The 12,556-nt window shown below is 43.2% G+C and overlaps 1 protein-coding gene across 3 annotated transcripts in view; it reads right to left on the bottom strand.

Moving 5' to 3' along the window:
- Positions 1 to 12,556, bottom strand: part of vps13d (vacuolar protein sorting 13 homolog D) — an 81,047-nt gene that overhangs the window by 14,984 nt on the left and 53,507 nt on the right. For all 3 annotated transcript variants that reach the window (XM_087833975.1, XM_087833976.1, XM_087833977.1), the window contains 11 exons: positions 10,352 to 10,475; positions 9,342 to 9,577; positions 9,155 to 9,257; positions 7,271 to 7,428; positions 7,036 to 7,144; positions 6,769 to 6,939; positions 3,551 to 3,655; positions 2,517 to 2,666; positions 761 to 910; positions 486 to 582; positions 259 to 407 (listed from right to left, as the gene is read on the bottom strand). In XM_087833975.1, the coding sequence (XP_087690101.1) occupies positions 259 to 407; positions 486 to 582; positions 761 to 910; positions 2,517 to 2,666; positions 3,551 to 3,655; positions 6,769 to 6,939; positions 7,036 to 7,144; positions 7,271 to 7,428; positions 9,155 to 9,257; positions 9,342 to 9,577; positions 10,352 to 10,475 (1,552 nt within the window). The remainder of the gene's footprint in view (positions 1 to 258; positions 408 to 485; positions 583 to 760; positions 911 to 2,516; positions 2,667 to 3,550; positions 3,656 to 6,768; positions 6,940 to 7,035; positions 7,145 to 7,270; positions 7,429 to 9,154; positions 9,258 to 9,341; positions 9,578 to 10,351; positions 10,476 to 12,556) is intronic.

The raw sequence follows: 12,556 nt of genomic DNA, 5'->3' as shown, positions 1-12,556 counted from the left end.
AAGCTACTCCAATTTTTATACTTGGTTAGGTTAATTAAATTGTATTTACATGTAAACAGCATATTCAGGAAAAGAAGAAAATATTCTTAAAATGCTGAACAACTGCTTTAAGAAAATAAAACTTTCGAGTGGTTATGTCTACCATTAAGCTTTGTTTTTGGACATGTTGCTCTCTATCAAAGGCACCGCCACTTTGCATTATCAGAATGATTTTAGGCTAAAAGCTTGGTTATAAAAAAAAAATCAGTGTCTGGTTACCTTGAGTTCAGCAGGCAGCTTGTGAGAGGTGAAGACACTCAGTTTGACCTGAGGAAGGCTGATCTTCAAATTCTCAAAGTAGTACCGTTTGTGAGGTCCAGTGTCCTCGTTGGGCTTGTCACGGAGGTTTTCATCCAACTTCTCCAGCTCTGGATAAGGATAAAAATGATCAGTTTTGCGGTGAGCCTCTCGCCACTATTAACAATGATGCTGAAACAAAGACCCACCAGCATCTGTCTGTCCATATCCAAAGAAACTGAGCAGCTTGAGCAGCAACTTCTCCTCAATTATGACAGTGAAGCGACGAGCTGTCACCATCAGGTGCTGCGTATATATCATGGTTACATCTTTAGTCACAAGATTATGGTACAACAAAGCTATATGTTTTCTAAAAAAAGATATCAAGATTAAGTTAAAAAATATACTTTCTGACAGTTTCATCAGTTTACTTTTCTACAGTCCCCAGTGATCACCTGTGATGGAACACTTGTGTGGTACTCACCTTGTAGAGGTCAGTAAGCATGAGGCTGCTAGGAACCTTGACTGAATTGACTTGCATTGCTGGGCCACTGTCACTTACACTGCTCTCACTGGAACTGGGAGTCACACACAGCATGACAGGATGAGTGGTACCCAAGAGCTGATTATCCACCTAATAACCACAATGTGACAGAAAAAGTATTTATAGAGTTAGCGAAACATTCACTACATATACAAGTTCATCAGGAAAGCATTCACAGCACAGTGTCAGACTGAATACTTATGTACATATTATATTTTTATTTTCAGATTTTAATTTACAAGAATTTCAAGCAAACTTTTTCCCTTTGTCATTATAAGGTATGTGTGTAAAAATGTGAAATAAAAAAAAATTAAAATAAATCCATTTTGGAATAATATGACAACATCTGGAAAAGGTTAAATGTTATGAATACTTTCCAGATGCACTTATCAGACTCACAAGTACAGCAAGTTAAATAATTATTTGTAAATTTGCTCACTTACAATACAAAGATGTGAAATCTCTCATTTTTATGGCAGCTTAATTTTGATTTAAAAACATATTTCATAAAAAGTTACAAATTGATTTGTATGTCATTGAGTGAATTAAGTATTTGATGCCTAAGCTAAAATGACTTAGAAACCTTTGTTGGCAAACACAGCAATAAGATGTTTCTTGTAGGATTTTGGCCCCCCCATCTTCACAGAAACACTAAGTGCTTTAGGTTTCTTGGTGCCGTTTGGCAACTCGAAGCTTTAGCTCCCTCCATACATTTTCTCTAGTACTGAGGTCTGGAGACTGGCTCCATGATGTTAATGTGCTTGTTATCTGGCTGTTCCTTTGTTAGGTTATGTTGTTGGTATGTTTTGGATAACCGTCATGCTGGAAGACCCATCATGACCCATCGTCAGCGCTCTCGCCGAGGGAAAGAGGTTCTCATCCAAGATTTTACCGTACACGATCCCATACATTGGCCGCTCAATACAACAAAGTCATCCTGTACCCTTAGCGGAGAAACAACTCCAAAGCATCCACGTCTGTGCTTGACTGTTATTTATATGAAGTGTTTTTCTGGATTTTTGGTTCATATTCTGTCTCTCTCCAATAAAATTAAACTACCACAAAATTTAGAGACTTTTCTTTTGTTTGTAAGTGTACTTACAAATTCAGAGGGGGATCAAATAATTTTTCTTCTTAATTTTCAGCATGTATACCACATGAATGTAAAATGAAGCATCTTTTGCATTCATTTATCTATATTATCAACCGCTCTATTCCAATTCAAGGTCATGTGTGGGCCTATGAATGTATGTGTTAGATAAAAAGCACAGAAGCATAGAAAAAAGTGCCTGTATGAATGGCTGAATGAGGCAAGTTGTATAAAATCCTCTGAGTGCTCAGGTAGAGTAGAAAAGCAGTATATAAGAATCAGTCCATTTCCCATTTACTCCACACGGAAAGGCCCTAGTCTGGACTCTAACCCAGGACTTTCTTACTGTGAGGCAATGATGCTAACCACTGTATCCTTCTGCTACCCATTTAAGCTGAAAGTACACATTTCAATAAAATCTTGGTTGCTTAATTGAAGTCATTTATGCGTCTGACTGTCAGTGTTGGGTAAGTGAGTCCAGATAATGGAAAGCTACCCTGAGCATGTGAAACAGTTAAAGTAGCTGTGGAATAAACCTCACACTGCTTGGTCCTCTAATGCGTTTATTAAGTACTGTAAATATTTTCAAATGTGCAGTAAGCTCACCTGTATATTGTGGATGCTCAGCTCCAACACTTCATTGGCAGCAGTGCGAGTAAAGTGGACATCTATACCAGACAGCGTAGTAAAAACAAGCTCCTCAGGAACCTTGTTGACCAGAGACAGCCCTAGCCCCTCCTCCAAGTTCACCAACACCTGGGTATAATTACAGAGAAGAAGTGTATGATTCCTAGATGAACCATTTTAAGGTTTTCTAGAAAGCCTATTCTAACCAAGACAAGTGCAACAATGTAAAAAATTCTAGAAAATAATAAGATAATATTCATCCACACATTCACCATCTTTCTCTTATTCAGGGCAGAGTTGTAGGGCTAGGAAGAGAGAAGGCAAGACAACCCTCTCCCCACCCCATCCAGCTTAACCAGGAGAACATTGAGGGATTCCCAGACACACCAAGAGATGTAATTTCTCCAGCGGATCCAGGGGCTTTCTCCTGGTGCGACATTCTTGGAACATTTCACCCATTTCATCTTTGCCAGATTACTGAACCACCTCAACTGGCTCCTTTCGATGTCGAGGAACGGGGGCTCTTCTCTAAGACTCTCAATCTCCTCATCCTATCTCTAAGGAAGAGAGACCAGAGAGCATCACTGTAGCCATGGTCTCTTGCTCCCTTCTCCCCTCAATCATGAACAAGACCCTGGGATACTTAAGCTCCTTCACATGACGCAGCAGCTCACGTGGAGGACTCCACCCTATTCCAGCTAAGGACCATGGCCTCAAATTTGGAGGTGCTAATTCCCATTGTTGGTACGTCACACTCTGCTGTGCTCCTATCCAGTACCATGGAACTGATTTTTCAAGGGAGGCTGTGGAGAGTGATCCCCCAGTAGTTTAAGCACAGCCTTCAGTCTTCGTTCTTCGTTCTTAAAGATGAAGAGCTGGGAGAGCATATTCACTTTTTTAAACTGTGAGAATATCTGAATCCCCAAATTGAGAAGTATATATACACTACAAATAAACACTTGAAGTGAAAGATTTTTGTTACAGCATAATAGATGCATTTCAAATGATTTTACCTCCAGCTCCTGCTCAACCTCTCTCTTCTTCACGTCATCTCTGCCCCGATCCTGTTCTGTACTAGATGAGCTCTTCATCATTCTCCTCTGATTGAAGTCACTGATCTGGAAAAAATGCAGTTTAAACCAAAATCAATACTGAGGAGGTTCACAGATATGAAATTCAGATATTTTCATGAGTATTTTTGGATCATTAGAGTGATAAATATCTGGTACATCATAAAAGAAGCAGTTACCAGATTTATAGTGTGTGAACAGAAAAGAAAAACCAAAGAGACTGTCTATCAGATTTGGAACATCTGGAGTCAGGTCAAATATAAATGACTGAAGTAAAGACTGGGACGCAAAAACAATTGTATTATGGAATTGCAATTTTTTTTCAACATCAAATGTGTTACTCTACCATCCCACCTTCAGTAAAAAAAACAAAAAACACATGCTCAGATGGGTTAAAATCATTCAAGAACATTCAATTCTTTGTCTTAAGGCACGCTCACACAGGAAGTGATTTGCCTGTCATGCATCATTTTGTTGCTCACAGTTGTTCGCTACCAGTGTTTTTAGGAATGTTAGCCAGAGGTTTCTAACTTGTTTTGTGTTGCATGCTCTGGCCCCTGGAATACATTGACAAGTCTCTAGGGTGGAAACATGAGTGAGTTGGTAGTGTACCTACGGCTTCTGATTCACACAATTACTGGGGGGTGTCCTATTGACCATAGCATATTCAGGAGCAGGATAATGAGTCAAAACAAGCTGCTTGAGTGAGAAAGAATTTTCTTCATCAACAAGAAGACCAACAAGTCCTGCAAGGGGACTGTAAAGACCTGCTCCCAATAACATGATCCCAAAAAGTTGATTCTGTTCATCCAGACATCTCGTTTTCAGTGGGAGAAACCTTTTGTCACTCATTCAAGTGACTTCTTCAGTCTCAGCTGACTGCAGATTTCCCCAACCTTATAAACAGTACATTTGCATAATTACTGAAACAAGCACCACTTGTGAAAAATGGGCTGCGAGGTCAGTTTCTTGATCATTATTGTGCATGAACAACCACTGGTCACTGACCACTGATCATTGGCCAATGACTAATGATCAATGTCCATGAGTACCACAGAGAGTTCACAGAGAGTTGGGGAATGGCTGCAATCACAGCACTGTAAGATGGTGACAGATGTACCCTTAGGCCCCCTCCTCGATTCAGAGATGGTCTTTCCCTTTTCATGTAAATGGCCTCTTTGACTCCCCACTCAAACCAGCGTTCCTCCCTGGCCAGGATGTGTACACCCTTATCACTGAAAGAGTGTCCACTGTGGTGAAGATGGACTGCAGAGTCCTGGCCTGACAACTTAGCTCTTTTCAGTGTTGTGCCATCTGTTTCGCCAGAGGTTGTTTGGTTCCCCCGATGTATAAATCCTGGCAATTCTCCCGGCACTTAACAGTGTACAGTATACTACTCTGTGTCGGGGGACCCGATCCTTGGTGAGGTTGATCATACATCGTCCAACATCATAATTGGATGTTGGACGCTGAGGGCTTTGCATTGCTGAGACAGGCCGAAACTTTTGTCCACAGTTGCTTTGCTTCCACGTCTGCAGTGTTGCAGTTTCTGTGGCTGTGATCAGTTCCACTAGAGGGATTTGTTTCTGTGTCACAACAAAGTTCAACCCTTTTGTTTTTCTCTGCTTGGATGAGATATCTGTTAGACATATTTTTCACCCACTTGTCCCCTTCGGTGTGGCATCCTTCTCTCTTCTGGCCGCATTGTAAGTCTCTGTTAGATCCGCTCCTCTTTCGCAAGTGGTGCTAGTTTTACTCATTGTGCAAATGTACTGTTTATAAGGCTGTGGAAACCTGCAGTCAGCTGAGACAGAAGAAGACACTTGGATGATTGACGAAACCTCCAGATGAACAGAATCAACTTTTTGGAATTTTCTTACCTGGATGACTGAGCATGCATTAAGTCAATATCATGATGTTATAACAGTATGTTAAAGACTCTAAAAAAAAAGCATACATACCAAGTAGCTTGAGAAGAGAGTACTGTCAGCTGTCAGAACGTATTTTCTTATTTATTATTTTGAAGAGCCTGTTAGGTGAAACTGTTTGTAATTGCTGTGTTTTTTATTTGTCTAAACCAGGGGTAAGCAACCTTTAAGACCCAAAGAGCCATTTGGACCCAGTTTCCACAGAAAAGAGAACACTGGGAGCCGCAAATACTTTTTGACATCTAAAATGAAGATAACACTGCATACATTGTTTGTTTTTTTTACCTTTATGCTTTGTATGAACAGCTATAAAGTGTTGCTTGTGAAATTCATGAAGTGCTACAAAGAAAATGAAATTTAATTCATGTAATGAACACATTTTGAACTCTTAAAAAATTACAAAAAAGAACAACATCCAGCTGAAGGTCTCTTTTAAATGAATTAAAAGGCTGAACTTAAATTATCCATGTAGCAAACAAAAACTGAGCCGTCATATTTATATCACCTTTGGGCTTGCTCTGAATTTTAAAAATAATTGGAAAAAAGCACTATGCTGCTAAAAAATGGTTAATGTGTATGGTGGGGCGTGGCCAGCAGTGCCTCTGCAGAAGAGGTGGACGCACCTGAGTATCATCCGCAATGACGCCTCGCCACCTTAAAGTCTTTGAGCAACGAAAAATAATAAAATATCATTTTATATTTTTTCAAGATCACCATGGTAAATGGCCTGTATTTGTATAGCGCTTTACTTAGTCCCTAAGGAGCCCAAAGCGCTTTACACTACATTCAGTCATCCACACACACATTGGTGATGGCAAGCTACATTGTAGCCGCAGCTGCCCTGGGGCGCACTGACAGAGGCGAGACACTGCCGGACACAGGCCCTCTGACCACCACCAGTAGGCAACGGGTGAATTGTCTTGCACAAGAACACAACAACCAAGACTGTCCAGGCCGGGGCTCGAACTGGCAACCTTCCGATTACAAGACGAACTGCAAACTCTTGAGCCACGATTGCCCACGATAATCTCCCAAATTTAGTTATTTTTTAACTTGTAGTCCTAACAGAAATAAAATACACTTTAGCTAAGTACTTTTACAATTTATTTTCCCAAACCACGGAGCCACAGTATAAAGACTAAAGAGCCGCAGGTTGCCGACCCCTGGTCTAAACAATTCTTTAAGAGCAGCTTTTTGTCATTTCTTTAGACTTTCCTGTTTTGGGTTTTTCACCTGTAAAACACGTGTGGGTCCATCTGGCAGCACCTGGACCGACAGAACCCCAGAACCTGGCCTCATCTTCTGGTTGATGAACTGCTGCTCAAGACTAGGCTCCAGAAGTCCAGAATCTGGTCCCAGAACCACCTCTGCTCCATCATACAGACCCACAACCCCACCTTTCACCTGGAGAGTACCAGTCACCGAATAGTGTAAAACTGAAGAAAGTCATGACAGGAAAAACACAAGCACAATAATATGCTAAGCTGGTGGTGCACCTACCTGTACTACCAGTCGAGGCAGGCCACAGGTCAGCATGCCTGAGCTGAAGTACCATGTCTGGGTGGTGCTGCGTCGTGAGTCTGGCCTCCTCAGCATTAGTGGCTCAAAACTGGGAGAGGTAAACAGGCAAAGAAATACCTCTTACACCCAGAGTTCATCTCAGCTTATGGTCTGGGGTCATTAAATTACTGAAAATTACTCCTGAGAGAGAATTCTTAAACTGCAGAGAACAAACCTGTTGTCACTAACAGCTGCAAGTCCAGCGATGTCCAGTACAAGAGAGGAGTCCAGTGGGCGTGGCTGAGCTGGTTTGCTCTGTGGTGGAGATGAACCTTCATGACAAAGCATGCCAGTCCCAGTCATCCTCCACAGCTGGGAACGCTTCCCTGGTTCCTGCACAATAATCCATGTAAACAGAATGATTATAATTTTCTATTATTTTCCTTTTTTCCTCTCTCTCTCTCTCTCACTCACACACACACACACACACACACACACACACACGCACACACACACACACACACACAGAGGAAAAGATAATGGCAACAGGTTTTCTGATCAGCCTGACACGTGCATAAAAAAACTTTTTTGTTTCAAAATAAAACTTGAGCTGATGGCAAGTTTTGCTGCTGGGTTGCTGCTTATTCACAGTAGTGGAGAGCTAGCCTGCACACAGATGAATGCATTAACACAATTCCAGGTAGTATTTAAAGTGTGGTATTAGCAATCTGACCAGTTTTAAAAGAGGGCACCTATGACTGGAGATTCAAGCCATTGCACGGTTGTATAAGGACCAAATGGATAGAAGCAACAGGCTGGACACCTCATGCTCGCGGAGCACCACCAGAATACTAGGGGATGCATTTAATTGTCTATTAAATGTCTGGAGGCTGAGGAGTGTGATCCCCCTATAGTTGGAGCACACATCGGTCTCCATTTTAAAAGATGGGAACCACCACCCCAGTCTGCCAATCTGGAGGTACCGCCACTAATCTCCACGCAACATTGCAGAGGCGCGTCAACCAAGACAGTCCTACAACATCCAGAGCCTTAAGGAACTCAGGGCAAACATCATCTGCCCCAGGGCCTCTTGCCAACAAGAAGCTGTTTAACTGCCTCAGTGATCTAACACCAAGTGATGGATGAGGTCCCCCCCTCGTCCCCAGACTGAAGTTTCCTCTTCAGAGGGCGTATCAATGGGATTAAAGAGATCCTCGAAGTATTCCTTCCACCGTTGGACAATATCCTTAGTTGAAAAAAACAGTACTCACCTGAACAATACACAATGTGGGAAGAGCACCGCTTTCCCCTCTTGAGTCGCCTGATGGTTTCCCAGAATTGCTTCATGCAATCCAAAAGTCTTTATCCTCACCAAACTCCTTCCAAATCTGAATTTTTGCTTCAGCCACTGCCCGAGCGGCATACAACTTATCATCCTGGTACCCATCAGCTGCCTCCAAAATGCCGCAAGCTAACCAAGGCCGAACTGGAGCGGTTTGGAGCCAAGTGTGAACTGGCGGGAATGAAAATCAGCTCCTCCAAATCAGAGGCCATGGTCCTCGGGCAAAAAAGGGTGGAGTTCCCACTCCAGGCCAGGGATGAGTTGCTTGGGGTCTTGTTCACGAGTTGGCGGCGGGGGGGGATATTTACCGGTCAATCTAAGTCTCTACACTCACCTTGGATGTTGGATGAGTTTTCTCCAAAGGGTGGCTGGCCCTCGTTAAAGCCAGGGGGAGAAGCTTAGCAATTCGGGAGGGGTTCCAAGTAGAGCTGCTACATCTAATGATAGATTTAAATTTCATCACAAGCAATGTGATGGAGGAGACTTGTACGTTTTTCTTGAGAGGCCATGTCTTATGTTGTGGGAATGTGGATCTGCGACAGGATCTACGTCATATTGTAGCTCTTGTCTTTTTCTATTGCATTCATTTTGAGACGTTTTGAGTTTACATGGCTGCTAACCTGGCCAGGTCTCCCTTGAAAAACAGATTTTATCTCAGTGAGACTTTAAGGTTAAATAAAGGTAATAACTAATAAATAAATCAATTACATCGCTATCTTAAATGACTTGTAAATCAGTGCATTCTGTTTTACATGTATAACCTAACAAATATACTACCTTCTTCCTCAGGATGACCCTCTGAGTCTTAGTGTCCACATCTAGAACCAGTTCAGCACAGCTCACCAAACACTTCTTCCCAACAAGTCGTCTCTCGACAATCCTGCAGATACAAAATTAACCTTTGAACTTTAAAAAAAAAGGAAAACAAAGAAAATGATGTCCTTTTTAATTCCTTCAGCCATACTGTGAGAAAGTGTGCGTGGCTGCGATGTAGATGAAGTTCTCATAGTAGAGTTTGTTGTATTCTCGGAAGAAGTTCATGTCAGCTGTGACCTCAGAAGATCCAGCTCCTTTCACAGTGAGTATGAGGCATGGGGGCAATGTAGGCTCATCACAGGCGTAGTCTAGCACTGCGCCTGGCTTCACCTCAGTGTGCAGCTGCATGTCAACTACACCATGCTGCCAGAATTGAATAGGCACCTGCAACAATTAAAACAAAGGAGTTTATTCTAACAATTTACCTCATGCTCCATTTGTCTTTCATTTTTACTGAAGACGTGTAACAGATAATAAAGCCAACCCAGACACTTTTGCATGTGAAGGACACAAAAAGATAAGAAATAACAAATAACCAGACCATAACTGCTATGGATCTCAAAAAAAGATTCTGAATTCCTCTCAGAACAACACCCCCCAAGTTGCAAATTAATAATAAGACCCTTTGTCTCTGGTATACTATCCATTACAGGAGATAGAGCAGGTCGTTTAACACAAAGCACATCAAAGTATCCTTGGGCAAGTTACTAAACCCTTGGTTTACCTAATGTGTGAGAGTGTGCATGAACGTTAGACAAAAGCACTTAGGTTGAGAATAAAGTACATGAATGCGTGCTTGATTGTGTGAGGCTTGTATTATTATTTTTTTTTTTAAAGAGTGAATGTTATATTTTATTGTTTGTGGGAGCAGCCAACCACATGATGCAAGAATTTCCTTTGGAAATGATAAAGTTTTGTGAAATGTGTAAAAAAAAAAAAAAGCAAGGAGTGCTGAGAGTAGAAGAGTGGTACATAAGTACTGGTCCGTTTACCATTATTGAACTTCTACCAAAGCGTGTCATTTTTTCTTTTCCGAGAGAGCTAACAGTGGATGTGTGTATTGTCAAAGACAGAGGAAAGACTTCAGCGAGTCCAGTGTTTTGAGTACAGGCGTTATTTATCTGACTAACACAGTAGCACCTGACAGTTAGGACCAACCTCAGAGGTGTTGTCAATGCGGAAAGGAGGAGGCAGCTGGTCAGTGTCAGTAAAGGAGATCTGGTAGGTGGCTCCCTTGAGGGTGATCTCTGTCCGTAGGAAGAAACAATTCCCCAGTGTGTCCCTTTTTAAAATAAGATACAAATAAAATCAAATAAATACATAAAATATTGTGAAATGTGTTTCTGTTTGTCTGTCTGTAACACCTGCTCCCCAGTATCCTTCTCTGTCTCAATCACCCTCTCATGTCCTCCTTCACTACATTTATGAATCATCTCTGAGGTTTCCTCCTGCCTGGCAGCTCCATCTTCAAACTCTTTGTCCAATGTATCCACCATCTCTCAGTTGCACATGTGCAAACCATCTCTCTAACTTGCACTCAGCTCTACACACCACCCTTGTTCTTGAAAATTGATACCAGCACATTTCTTTCAATTTCCAAGATTGTGTTAAACATCCATCCATCCATCTTCATCCGCTTTATCCGGGGCCGGGTCGCGGGGGCAGCAGCCTAAGCAAAGAGGCCCAGACCTCCCTCTCCCCAGCCACCTCCTCCAGCTCATCCGGGGGAACACCAAGGCGTTCCCAGGCCAGCCGAGAGATATAATCTCTCCAGCGTGTCCTGGGTCTGCCCCGGGGCCTCCTCCCGGTGGGACATGCCTGGAACACCTCACCCAGGAGGCGCCCGGGGGGCATCCTTACCAGATGCCCAAACCACCTCAGCTGGCTCCTTTCGATGTGGAGAAGCAGCGGCTCTACTCTGAGCCCCTCCCGGATGGCCGAACTTCTCACCCTATCTCTAAGGGAGATGCCAGCCACCCTTCGGAGGAAGCTCATTTCCGCCGCTTGTATCCGCGATCTCGTCCTTTCGGTCACTACCCACAGCTCGTGGCCATAGGTGAGGGTAGGGACGTAGATCGACCGGTAAATTGAGAGCTTCGCTTTTACACTCAGCTCCCTCTTCACCACAACGGACCGGTGCAGCGTCTGCATTACTGCAGCTGCAGCCCCAATCCGTCTGTCGATCTCCGGCTCCCTTCTCCCATCACTCGCGAACAAGACCCCGAGATACTTGAACTCCTCCACTTGGGGCAGGACCTCATCCCCGACCCGGAGTGGGCACTCCACCCTTTTCCGGCTGAGAACCAAGGCCTCAGATTTGGAGGTGCTGATCCTCATTCCCGCTGCTTCACACTCGGCTGCGAACTGCTCCAGTGCGAGCTGGAGGCCCTCACCCGATGAAGCCAACAGAACCACATCATCTGCAAAAATCAGAGATGAGATCCTGAGGCCACCAAAGCGAAAGCCCTCCGCCACTTGGCTGCGCCTAGAAATCCTGTCCATAAAAATTATGAACAGAACCGGTGACAAAGGGCAGCCCTGGCGGAGCCCATCACCCACCGGGAACGAGTCCGACTTATTGCCGGCAATGCGAACCAAGCTCTTGCAACGGTTGTATAGGGATCGAATGGCCCGTAGCAATGGGCCAGACACCCCATACTCCCGCAACACCTCCCACAGGACACCCCGAGGGACACGGTCGAACAATCTGAGTAAAACATCCACTGTCCTTTTTCCCAAGACATCTTCCTACCTGTGCAGGTATTTACACGAACCACTTTTCCACTCTTCATAGCCAAACTCACTTTTTCATTAAAAATCCTCTTCATTATTCACTAACTGTTCCCCATCCCTCCTCCCGTAGATGTCTTTCTGAAAGTGCTGTAAGTTTAAGAATATAATCCACCCACTATTATCATCTTCAATGTCCTGTACCAACACAGAGCAGAGCAGCACCTGAACACTACTCCAACAGAGGTCGATCATCTTGTTAATAATTTCACCTCCTCACTACGTACGACTCTGGATACTGTAACTCCTCTGGAATATAGAGCCTCAAATCAGAAGTACCTGACTCCGTGGTATAATTCTCAAACACGTAGCCTAAAGCAGATAACTCGTAAGCTTGAGAGGAAATGGCGTGTCACAAATTTAGAAGATCATCATTGAGCCTGGAGAAATAGTTTGTTGCTTTATAAAAAAAATAAAATAAACAAAATTAAATTTAAAAACGCGTCCCCCCGTTAAGCTACAACATCTTTCTCTTCTTCACTGATTGAAGAAAATAAGAACAACCCTAGGTTTCTCTTCAGCACTGTAGCCAGGCTGACAAAAAGTCAGAGCTCTGTTGAGCCAACCATCCCT

The sequence above is a fragment of the Neolamprologus brichardi genome, chromosome 20, assembly GCF_056152115.1.
Source record: "Neolamprologus brichardi isolate AB-2024 chromosome 20, ASM5615211v1, whole genome shotgun sequence".
NCBI classification, from domain to species: domain Eukaryota; kingdom Metazoa; phylum Chordata; class Actinopteri; order Cichliformes; family Cichlidae; genus Neolamprologus; species Neolamprologus brichardi.
Note: the sequence above shows the minus strand (reverse complement) of the source record. Positions and strands in the feature narration are given on the sequence as shown.